Below are 12604 nucleotides of genomic sequence, written 5' to 3' on the forward strand. Positions count from 1 at the left end.
AAAATATTGCAAATATATTACATCGCATTATTTGCAAAAACTGAACTCATTTCATCAGCATCCGCGAAACCCCATAAATCAGATGATGTTGGTGAGCACATGAGCGCAAACTAATTGTTCTGAATGAATCCAGGCTGTATGTATGATATGATGAACAGAGGGCGAAGGCTGATCTCAGATCAGCTGAGAGCCTGCTCCAAATGCTGAAGCTCAGCGGTGCTGTTCAGCAAAACTGAGAGACGCAATTAGAACTGGTGAATCTGCCGAGGAAGAGAGCGAACAGCTCACTTTCGGAGATGAAGTTTTGTGTTCTTGTTTGCTTTCTCTCGGGCCTCCTGAGTGTCGTTAGAGGGGAAATGTATACATCGCTGCTGAACGTAAAGCAGGCGGTCAGAGTTGAACGGAAGCTGATCGATTACCTGAGAACTTACATTGACCACGAGTTGGACAGACTTGAAGACATCAAACGGTGAGTAATGGTGAAACACTGGAAACAGATTTGATTGTAAAGGATTTAAACAATGTGTATCTTGGAAAATATCACACAGAATTAAAAGAAACCCCCATAGGTATTGTTATCTCGGTTTGTTCGAGTTTTCCAGAGGTGGTGATTAACCCGGGAGACACTGCACACACACACACACATAGTAAATAGTAATAGAACAAGCGTTGCAGATGTGAGGTTTGATAGTGAAATGATCATATAATGAACTACATAAACCTTATATGTATGTCATTAAAAAGCAGAAAAAATAGACTAGGTTTTCGTGGCTTTATTTCACAATGTTGTATGCAGGATCACTGTTACAAAACTAAGTCACTTCCCGCTAATTTATACAAATAACTCTATAGTTTTGGGGTTTTTTTGTAGAATTGCTTCTAATTTTTCTTCTGGTGAAAATAATGTTTTGTGCATAAAATGCCATTTTAATTATTGAGTTTTTATTGTTTCCAGTCTGAAGACCCTGTTTAATAATTCTGTATCTTCACACAGTTTTTATGCCAAAGTATCCGACCTGCACACAGAACTTTACAAAGGCCCAGCGGTCACAATGGCCAACCCTCTGGTGGCTTTTACTTTGATCAAACGTCTTCATTCAGAGTGGCTGAATGTCGTCTACAGCAATGAAGCCCTCGAGAACCTACAAGGTTGCCCCACTGCCTTCTTCAAAGACACATCTGGTGGTGATATCTAAGCATCCACCCCCCTCTATTGTCACCACCCAACCCCTCACCATTCACCTTTTTGCCCCTCTGCTGTCCAGCCCTCAGGTCCAGTTACGAGGAGGAAGAGGCCGATCTCCCCAATCTGGAAGACCTCCAAGGGGCTGCTAGGGGGCTAATGAGGCTGCAGGATGTATATGCTCTGCAAGTTTCCAGCCTTGTAAGGGGTCGTTTCCAGAGAGTCACTAATGGCGAGTCTGTGGATGTCTACATGCCTGCAGTATCTGTCCAGCTCTCTGGTGATGACTGCTTTCTGGTTGGGAAGGTACTGAAAAAATTATGTACTTTGGAAAAAACACAATCCTGCATATAAAAGAACAGGAATATTCGGAAAATTTAAGTAACAAAATTAATGGTGCTGTTTTACTATGTAGCTTTTTTACGTTTGGCTCCCAGCCCAGGGTTTGGTCATGTGATGGCCGATGCCATGTATGTTCTCCTCCTATGCTTAATGTGTTGGGAAAGAAAATCTTCTACTGCTACACAAATACGCGTTCACAATTTTGTCTTATTTGTCTAAGTTTTACACTTTAGATCAAAAAGTAATTTTTACCAAATTGCCTGAAAGGCAAACCATTCATCAGTGAATCTAATAACAACCTAAGCCTACATAAAAGATGGATAAAGCCACAATGACATCATTCAAAGGTTGGCGGGTTGATGTTTAAAGCTTTGAGTCTGGCATTTTGACCATCTCCTTATTGGGTTTTTTTGAGCCAGAAGTGAACAAATGAATTTGAAGTTAAATTATCTGTGGACTGTAAAGGGGCATTGCACTTAACTTTCAGTTAGTGCAAACACTGAGAAAACCATAAAAGTGGTGCACAAACCTCTTGGCAGGCTGTTAGTGCAGTAAACCACAGAGCAGGCCATATTATTTGTCCGATTACTGCAGTAAAATCCTCCAAAATCAATACCAGAAACAAAGTCGAGAGAGAAGGTTCAGTGACTTGATTTAGTAGAGATGACATCTAAACAGGCAGCTGTTAGCTTCAGCTGTATGTGTTGGCTGCACCACCCGCTTTAATCTTTAACAATGCAAGATTATTGTTTTCTTTTAAACAGTAAATTATAGCTGTGAAATAAATGTGTTCAAATAAAATGTGACGAAGCATAAAATTAAAGCAGTGTAGAGTACTCCAGTATTTGTGCCAACTCTGTATTTCTTAAAAGCAAAACAAAGGAAGTGCGGTGCAAGTACACATCTGTCTTCTTTCTGGAACAGCTATCAGAGTAACATAAGGTAGGAGGAGTCACTGAAGGAAATTAACGTATTTGGAAGTTGGTGTCCTGAAAAGTTTTCCCTCTGGTTAACATCCCATTCCAGAGGGCTGCAGTTTTATCCCATACTTGTTAATAGTTCTGTTGTGGGAACCTAGACTAGAAAACTGGGATTCTTTCCATTGTGTGCCTGGGAAATCTTTTCATGCGCAGATGAATATAATATTCTATATAAGGGGAAAAAAGGAGATTTTCCCCACAATAAATTCCACTGTTTTCATGCAGTGGTGATGTGTAAGGGTAGGGCACTGTGTGGGAGAGACATACTCTTGTATGGAAAAGACATTAAGTCATGCTGCAGAAGCTTGTCTTCACTTGTACCAGGGCTGAAATTATGTGAGGCGGTCAGTCAGCAGAGATGCTTAGTTTTAGGGTTTTCTGTATAACAGAGCTACCTGCATGTGCTTTCATGTAGTTTTTAAACTGATCTTCAAAACCAGCAACATTTTTAACACAAGTTTGAGTGTCACAGTTTTAGTGGGGAGAGGTTTAGGGCCCTTTAAGGTAATTGCCAGCTGACGCTTCCCTCAGGCTCATTACCTCATCAGCTGAGTATTTTTACACATTTATTGCTCTTTAGGCTATTTCTGTTAAGAATAGCTGATCTTAAATTAAAGAGTGAAATGTGGGTGTAAACCTGTGGTGGATTAACTCAGCATGTGTGATTAGTTGGTGGGCTTCTGTGTGTGTTTGTGGGGGTTAAATAGCACACATGGAGCTGTGGTTGTGGATGTAATCTGTGACGGGAGGAGTCTCTTACAACCTACTGTCAGTGTGGGTGCTGTCAGCCCTTTAGTCAGCACCTACTTCATCAAGTCAGGGCAACTGCTAAACTGCTTTGAACCTAAGTAAAGGAGACCTTTAGTGTTTGTGACTTTCAAAATCTAAAAATGCTGTAGTCCAGTTTTATATTTCCATATTATACATGAAAATGTGATGCAGGGACACACTCTGTGGAAGACATGCCTACATGTAATGCAAATCTACCGCCCATATTCGGTTACAGAAATGTCCAGATTATTTTTTTATCTACTTGCTTCAGGCACTGATGAGAATCAGGCTGCAGAGGTCTGTTAGGTTTACTTTATTAACTCTGCCTAGATTTTTTTCCCAATTATATCTTTCAGCTACACCACTTTGTAGTACTTTATCAGATTTTGCAGAGCTTCTCTAAAATCATGAGACCCAAAGGAAAGAGAAATTCAAAAGACAAAGTCAGTTTTTGAAAGAACAAAGAAAGAATTCATTTATTTTGGTTATGTGTGTTTATCAGAGATTTGATTCCAGGTGTCAGTGTGCTGCGAAAGGTTTCTGAAACTGGGCCTTGATGGCAGCTGTAGAACATAAGCTGCTACATGATACGCGCAGGATAAAAGGGGGGACTAAACAAAAACTGAAAGTGGAAGAGCACAAGGAATAAACACAGGTGGGTGAACAGATGGGCCGACAATAGGGTGAAGGTGAGGGAGAGACAACAAAAGCAAAAATAGCCATAAAGGTGTGGAACAAGAACAAAGGAAAGCAATTAACAAGAAGCACATATAGAAGAATTGAGGAGGTACAAGGCATCACAGGACACACAGAAGAGTAAACCCTAAGACCCAGCTGACTATCCTGATATGAGAAACTGTCTGACTCTGGCTGCTGACTCTGACTCTGGCTGGTCTTACAGTTGTTAGTGTAATCCTTACTGAAATCATCCCTGCAACCACAAAACCTCACAAATTCTGGCTGACATGGATGCAGTATTCAGCTCTTCAGTTCTAGACAGACTCTGTTTAAATTGTGAAGTACTTGTTTTTTTTGGTGTTATTGTACCCAGGTGGCCTATGAACAAGAAGACTATTATCACTCAGTGCAGTGGTTGGAGGAGTCTGTGCGCCTTTTCAGGGGAGCAGGAGAGGAGTGGAGCCCTGAAAATGAAGGCACTTTGGAGGATGCTTTGGATCACCTTGCCTTTTCTCACTTTAAAGTAAGTAAACAGACAGACTGAGGAAATTTGCATGATTGATGATTTAGATTTCTCTGAATTCCTTTTATTGTCTCAGACAGGAAACGTCTCATACGCTCTGAGTCTATCTCAGGAGTTACTGCATCACAGTAAGGCTCTTAAAACCCCTTTTCTCAGTGAACTGTGTCATCCCTCTCTCAGACTGTTTACACATTTTCTTTCTCAGATCCAATGAATGGAAGAGTTTTGCAGAATGTTAAGAAATACGAGAAGCTCCTGGTTGCTGCTGGTCCACCCAGAGGCACTGGGTTGACGAGATCCTCCTCCAGTTTTTTAAGGACCAGGGACACTTATGAGAGACTCTGCCGGACTCGAGGCTCTCAGGTATTGCAATAATGAGGAGCAGATCAGGACAAGAACACATCAAACTTTTCAAATGCATATACAGTAATGTAGCATTGAGTTACAGGGTTTTATGTCACTGGATGTTCAGTGTTTCAGGATACACTTTATTTAAGAGGATGTTTTTGGGTTTTTTTTTTTCATTTTTACATGGACTACAATTTAAATATTTTCATCAGTGTATGTAGATGTCATGTGAGATAAAAGTTGAGGCAATTTTGGAGAGCCTTTTTTAAAATTTTCACATTGGTATGCCAATAAAAATAATTATATTTTCACCCTTTTTCACCTGAAACATGCCTGTCACACTCATAAAATTATTTCATCAAAACTAAGTATGTATTTATTTATATAGCCTCTTTCAAGATAAAAGCACAAGCACAAACTTCACATCAAATAAAAACAACCTGAGGATCCTTAATTTCTGTCCAAAAACAAATGAATCCATCAAATTAGTTAATGGTTAATTAAATGTAAGTCTTGACCAAAGTGCCGATCTGAAGCCATAAAGCTTCGCTCCTAGCAACTTCATTTAATTTCTACATTTTTAGGTTTGTAAAATGTTTCCTTGGCTTTAAAAGGCACCGCAAAAACTCTAAATGTCGTCTTTGTTTTTAAGCTTTTATGTGGTGACAAGATCCATTATATGAGTAACTGTAGATGGATATCCATGTTTTGATCTTGTTAATAGACTTCATATGGTCGTTGCTTCTTACAGCGCAGGCATTTTGCAAATCCCCAACTCTTCTGTGACTACTTCACCAACAACAATCCTGCACTGATACTGATGCCTGCAAAACGGGAGGTGGTGAGCCTGCAGCCGTATGTGGTCCTCTACCATGACTTTGTCACTGACACAGAGGCTGAAGACATCAAGAGCCTCGCCCAGCCAGGAGTGAGTGCTCATCGCATGTGGTCAAACAACCCATGCATCTTCAATACGTTAGATTTTTGGGAATTAAAAAACAAACAAACAGTGTCTTAACGTCTTGTGTTTTAGTTGATTCCGTCGGATTGTTGAATGATTTTGTAATCCAAACTTTTGGAGAATTTTGTCAACAAAGGGAGGGGTTTTCCCACATGGGACTCACAAAACATGAATCTGCAAAATGTTAACTTAGCAACAAGAAGTCAAATCAACAAAAGCACTAAATGAACACTTTTTTCCTTTGCAAAGTCACATTAAGGTGTGGGACTGCCAAACTGAAGCATATAATAGATGTTCTAATAGACCAAATCAATATATATGTATATGTGTGTGTCACTAACAAACATTATCATTTGACAAGTTTTTTCTTTAACGAAACACATCTTTCGGCCTTTGGAGCTTTTATTTATAACAGATAAAGATTCAGAGTAAACTTTTAAGTCATGTTTCTTGATGGTGAAAAACATCAAATGCTGAATTGTTATAAACAGTTAATACATTTAGTTTTTCAAATTTGGTACACTTAATTAATGCATGAGTAGAGGGAATCTAATATTTTAATATAGATGTATATAAAATGCTGTGAATAGAAATGTAGGTCATAATGAGTACTATTAATTTTAGTGCTTTTTGCTGATCATTCTTTCATTTTGCAAAGACGAGCCTTGAATCTAGACCATGTGTAGGTGTGTTACAAAACGCCTCTGACTGCTGGGGTCTAAGCCAGACTCTTCCTACTGGGAAGATTCTGGAGGGATCATATAGCGGAAGCGTTGGCGTGCTTCCAAACGTTTAGCAAAGCTTAAGGAAAAGAGGAATACATTACTACAAAAACTTGGCTGAATTCCTCAAACTGTCCAAATAAACCAACAGAGCTGGGGCTGATAAATGTTCAGTCCACGATAGCTGAGTCTTAATATCCAATGAGTAAAGTGAAACTTGACTGCAGTGGATTGTCCTGAGAGCTCTTCAGTCTTCTGATGCAGGAAATATTTGGTGGGATAACACATTTGCTGCCCCTATAGTTTCTGTGAGGTTTTGGCATTGTTCAGTGGGTTTTCCATCTCTTGCTCAGATGGAAACCCCTGTACTTATTTCATCATTATGTCAGCTTGTGGGCTGATTGAAAACAGGCCCCTGGTATGGTCTTAGTTTGGAGCAGAGAGTGGAATGGAGCATGGTTTCCAGCTTGCTGTTGCTAGATCCCAGAATACAGGTCTGTTAACAAATAGCTTTATAGGTTTTCTTGGTGATTAATTGTTTGAACTGTATATATTGAGTTGAATATTTCACTACTGATTCTCAGCATGGAAATGTTTGTGTATACCTGTTGGAAAACTGGAAAACAATCATGAAAACCGGAGAAGCTCTGTGGTTTACACAAATATATTTGCAGTGCTTTTTTCTCAGGTTCTGCTTCACTTTCCTCCGAAGCCCTAAAAAGAAGGAAGGATTAATGGAAACCCATCCTTAGATGCATTAAAGTTTGGCTGCTGTAACATTCGCAAAATTAAGATGCTTTTTTCTGTCTTTGCTAACAAGCTGAGAAGGTCTGTAGTGGCAGCTGGAGAGAAACAAGCAACAGCAGACTATCGGATCAGTAAGAGGTACAAACAACACCTCTTGTTACTCAACTACTGCCATAACAATAAAAACATCTGCTGCAGGTTTACTACTACATGCAGCTGGTATTTCTTTTCAGTCACAGTATCATTTTATTAATCAATATCTTTTATTGCTAGTGCATGGCTGAAGGGCTCAGCACAGTCTATTGTTGGGAAGTTGGACCAGAGGATCTCACTGCTCACAGGTCTGAATGTGAAGCATCCATACGGCGAGTACCTCCAAGTGGTGAATTATGGGATTGGTGGCCATTATGAACCTCATTTTGACCATGCTACTGTAAGTTTGCTGCGTTAGTTGATTAGCACTTATTTACATGGTGATCGTGGATATTTTAATTGCCTTTATAATGTCTGTTTGCATTTCTGTAAAAACAGTCACCTTCAAGCCCCGTGTTCAAGTTGAAAACTGGGAATCGGGTGGCTACATTTATGATATATGTGAGTAAAGTCGAACCATCTATTGACCCTATTTGACCCCGTAGCTAAAAGTTCTTTGGCAGTTCTTTTTCAGCTGTCCAAAAGTCTAAATTAAAAATAAACACATTTGGAGAACCTGGCCAACTTGGACAGCAAGCCTGAGAAACTGACAACAGTAACTACATTTACACTTTAGGGATATTCTGCCACGCAACAAACTTGAAACAAACTCTCACAGTCACCTTCTTATCTGTCCTGATGCGGTGGCTTCAGGAAATATTTGGTGGGAGAACACATTTATTTGAACCTTTATTTGTGTTCATGTAACCAATTTGTCTTTCTGCTGAGTGCTTTTGTCCTTACAATAAAAGTAAAACTGGGTGGTGATTGAAAAAGAATGAGTTTTCAAACACTGCAGCAGACAGAGCGGCTTTTCATAACATGAGCACGTAAACACAAGACACAGCTCTGAAGGAATGTCCTTTTCCACAGCTCAGCCCCGTGGAGGCAGGTGGGTCCACAGCGTTCATTTACGCCAACTTCAGCGTTCCTGTTGTGGAGGTAAATACACCGCAAATATCTTAGTATCTGTTACTTTTATTTCATATTTTTCCCTTTTACACATTTAAATAAGTTTGGTGTCAAAATACTAAATGTCAGATCACAGAAACAATAGCCTTGAGATGAATTTACTACTTTATTTCACTACTACTTTACTTTGCAAAGTCAGTGGAGGTTTTTTTTATCTTTTGTTTTTTGGTATGTTTTTCTGGTTGATAAATGAGCTGCAGTGGAAAGTTTAACAGGCCATTCCTGGGGTTTAACCTTTCTTTTTATTAGAACTCATTTCTTGTCCAAACTTCAGAAAAAGATAAAGTGACCAAAAAAAAAAAAAGTAAGAAAGAGAAGTCATACACATTGGTGACAAATTAAAAGAAACACCACCATAAAAAGTAAAATACTAGGCCACAATGCCAGCATATTCAATGCCAAGGTGTTCAGATGCCAACACCTTGGCACTGATTCTTCAACTCTCTGGAAGTCTTTGAAAAATGCTCTTTGAAAAGAAATTTCCCCCTTTGGTGTTTTAATTATGGCCGTGGGGAGACATGGTCTAACATGGTAGTCCAAATCTACCACAGGTTTTAAATTTGGTTTGCTGTGGTTACTGTGAATGCCAAGCACGATTTAAAGCATTTTTAGACACAATAAACCATTTACTGACCTCTAGGATGTAATATCGTCCTCCTGCGACTGTATTGACTTGCAGACTTCCTGTTTAAGGGGACAAGTGGACCATGTCAGGAAATTGCCTCGCACAACATAGCAGAATCCAGTGTGCTTTTTTTTTTTTTTTTTTAGTAAAAATGAAATACTTACGCAATAAAATACCCACTTTTTAAACTTGTTTACTTAATAATATTATATAGGCCAAAAATTAAGACTATAGAACTTATTATTGAGTACTTAAAATAACTGATAGTTACTGACCATAGTTTAAACCACACTTCTTTTTTTAAGATACTCAAAATGATTTGTTTTGTTTTTCATGTCACAGAAAGCTGCTATCTTCTGGTGGAACCTGCACAGAAATGGTGACGGAAACGACGACACACTGCATGCTGGCTGCCCCGTGCTTATTGGAGACAAATGGGGTAAGACTCAGGTTCATTATGATGTGACAGGGCTGTGAAAAAGTAGCGTAAATATGGAAACTAGCAAATCAGTCACCATCGCTTATCCAGCATTCAGCTCTCCTGATATGCTGGTGCACATCTGTACCCCGTTAGGCATTTAGAGATGTGGCAGAGAGCAGTTTAGACACTTGGAATCTAAACATCTGCTGATGCCTGGAACCAGGCCATCACACGTGTGTTCAGGACTCAGTTAAGCTGATAGAAAGATATTAATCATTGAAAAACAGCTGCAGAAGTATTTAGTGAAGGTGTTGTTTTTAGCAGCCATATATATCGTCAGATATTAACCTCCAGGCTACACTTTCCAAGTACAATGACTCCAAGTACAAGTTGAAAATATTCAACAGCAAAAAAAAAAAGAAAAAAACTTTAGTGATACTGTTTTTTTTTTTTTTCTGTAGAAGATAATTTCACATGATTTGCGTCTATCTTTGGGTTCCAGTGGCAAACAAATGGATCCATGAATATGGTCAAGAGTTCCAACATCGCTGCAGTCTGAATCCTCAAGAGTGAAGGGGTGGAGCCATTGCTGGGCCCCTTTGGAGTGCAAGCCTTTGCAATTGTGAGCCACATTTGCAGGGAGAGAGAAGGAGGCAGCAGGAAAGTTGATGCACAAGCAAGGGCAGCGAGAGCCGGGGAAGCTTGCATCTGTGATTGGAGCCCTAAAGCCCCAGGGATCCTGGAGTGTACAGCGGACACTGCTGCAGTGGACATGGTGGAGGAGGAGGAGGCAGAGGAGGAGTGGGGCATCTGGCAGCCAGCCCCCAAGGGCGAAATGCTCTTTCTGGCCAGTTCCTGCAGATGGATAGAGGCCTTTGCCTTTGCACACTGTGCTGGCTTTAGTACACTGTGCAAGGCTGTTTACCTCCTGCCAGCTTTATACAGAGATCTTATACAGCCCTGTTCCTACACTGGGCTCACTCAGGGATCTGCTTTTACAAATCAAACTTTATTTTGAAATATAAATAGTAAATTAATAATAAATACTAAGTCAACAGAGATACTCAGTGTCTCAGAAAGAATCAGGTTTCAAGAGGTTAAAATCTGAGTCACCAGAGATTAATGTTGTCAGAGCTCAAGCTCGAAGTTCAGGCTGGTGCCAGTGAGTCAAAGGAACTAGAAATTGTGAATGTGCCTGTGCATTCCCAGCTGGCTGAATGATGTGGTCATTGCTGTCTGTGGGAGACTCTTTGAATTTGGTTGGATTTAACTGAATGTCTCATGGAACAACTGAACCAGCAAGAGTAGAGTTGAGGTTCAGATTCTGCTCTTCATTAATGTTGGAACTTGTGTAAACTCACATGACCAATCCTGACTGCATACTATTCAGATATGAGTGTCTAAGTAGGTCATAACCCATCATAAAACAGTGCTGAAATTCACTATATGAGGTAGGAAAAGCAGGATTGGATGTATGTGACATTTTGGAGATGCCCTGCTGCTTGAGTGGCAAGGATCTCTGAATAATACCTTTGCTCACCGCAGTGTACACAGACAGTGCCTCCAAGTATATCAACCAGCCTGTTTCACATTCCTGCATGCACAGTAAAGAGCAGGATTGTTTTCCCAGGGAGATGATGGATAGACGGGCTCTATTGCTCTGAAGCTCTAATAACGCTTTGCTTGTCATGTGTAATTCACAGGAAATGCTCAAAGCAAAAAGATCTTAGAACACAAATTTATTTCATTTAAAGAATAACTAAATACTACTATATTAAAAAACACTGTAGTTACAAGCTGGGTTAGGTATTTAGATTCATTTTCTTACCTATAAAAATTATCTAAATCATCTATTTTTTAAATGAATAAAAAGATTATTTTTATTTGGTCAAATCAGAAACATCTCATTAATCAGAATGGTTTAAAGTAATCATTTCTTTCTGTCTGTCTTCAAATTTACTGTTTCTTTTAGAACTGAAGGAGTTTTAATCTGCGCTCTCGATGTACTCATTATCACTGGTTCTCACTGTTTCCACAGCAAATATAGCTGCAGATGGACTTGCTGCTCTGCAAGCGTAAAGTCCAAACTATTTGAAGCTCACATAACCAGAGGTCATAATATCAGGTCATGCGTAGGTCTTCCTCAGCACATTGTCAAGAGCACACAGTGAATCTGTGCCTCACAAAACAAATTCTTCAGAGCCTTATGGGTCTTTCTAAGTTTTGAGAACTAAATGAATACTGTTTAAAGTCAGTGAGTTTGCACAACTGATGGAAAATACAGATAAGTAGCAACATAAAAAGCAAATTATAGGTAATAACAAGTCTTTTTAAACTCAGATTCCAGAAGGGGGGGAGCATTACAGACTTGTGTTAGTGAACAGCTTTGACTGAAAGAACAGCTTTGACTGAAAGACCAGGGCTTCCCTCTACTGGTAGACAGCTCGGAGGTGTTCTTGTAATGTTTCACAGTAATATATATTGTTTGGTTGTTTTTTTAAATCTATTGTTTATTTGCTGTTACACAGTTGAACAGTTTTGGATGCATTGTTGAAGCTGCACTTATGGTTGTTTTAAAGGACTGTTGGACACTGGGTACAAGAAAAACCACTTGTGCCAATAAAATACACTTCTGAATAAAATTATTACAAATAAAGCTTTCATATGTGTGTGTCACATAAATTGTGATACATATTTCACAAATTTTAGAATCGCTTCAATTCAATGTAATGGTTGAGCTGCAAAAAGTAAAAGTGTCCACTGTGGCTAAAAAGCAAATGGCAGAGAAAAGTCTTAAAACAAAATATTTATTTGCCCACCCCAATTAATCTCTGTACTCCTGCTTCCATTCCAGCAATTATTTAAACATTATGGTTTAAAAACCTCATAATTAAGATAGACATTGTACACTGTTAGTTACTGTATTAGTACAACACAATGTAAATGCCATAAATATACGTGTAATAAATCCTCCTTCATGGCGGTTATCATGCTGCTCAGTAATTGTGTAGTCGTATAGTTTTCCACATTTTTATTATGAATGAATCTATTCAACAGCTCTCAAAAAAACATCGCAGCAAAAATTAACTCACTTTCCCAGAATGCCTCTGTGAAAAGCAGCGGCAGCGGCAGCGGGGTA

General features: G+C 39.3%; 1 protein-coding gene across 1 annotated transcript; it reads left to right on the top strand.

Moving 5' to 3' along the window:
* The first annotated feature begins 215 nt into the window (after positions 1 to 215).
* p4ha3 (prolyl 4-hydroxylase, alpha polypeptide III) lies at positions 216 to 12514 on the top strand. The gene is made up of 13 exons (XM_084950723.1): positions 216 to 469; positions 995 to 1149; positions 1266 to 1489; positions 4328 to 4477; positions 4554 to 4605; positions 4683 to 4840; positions 5577 to 5753; positions 7329 to 7393; positions 7529 to 7688; positions 7787 to 7849; positions 8321 to 8389; positions 9387 to 9483; positions 9968 to 12514. The coding sequence occupies exons 1-13, from the start codon at positions 297 to 299 to the stop codon at positions 10036 to 10038; spliced, it is 1614 nt and encodes a 537-aa protein (XP_084806849.1). The 5' UTR covers positions 216 to 296; the 3' UTR covers positions 10039 to 12514.
* Positions 12515 to 12604: the final 90 nt, after the last annotated feature.

Source organism: Perissodus microlepis, chromosome 14 (assembly GCF_051167445.1).
Source record: "Perissodus microlepis isolate ML-2025 ecotype Zambia chromosome 14, ASM5116744v1, whole genome shotgun sequence".
Classification (NCBI taxonomy): domain Eukaryota; kingdom Metazoa; phylum Chordata; class Actinopteri; order Cichliformes; family Cichlidae; genus Perissodus; species Perissodus microlepis.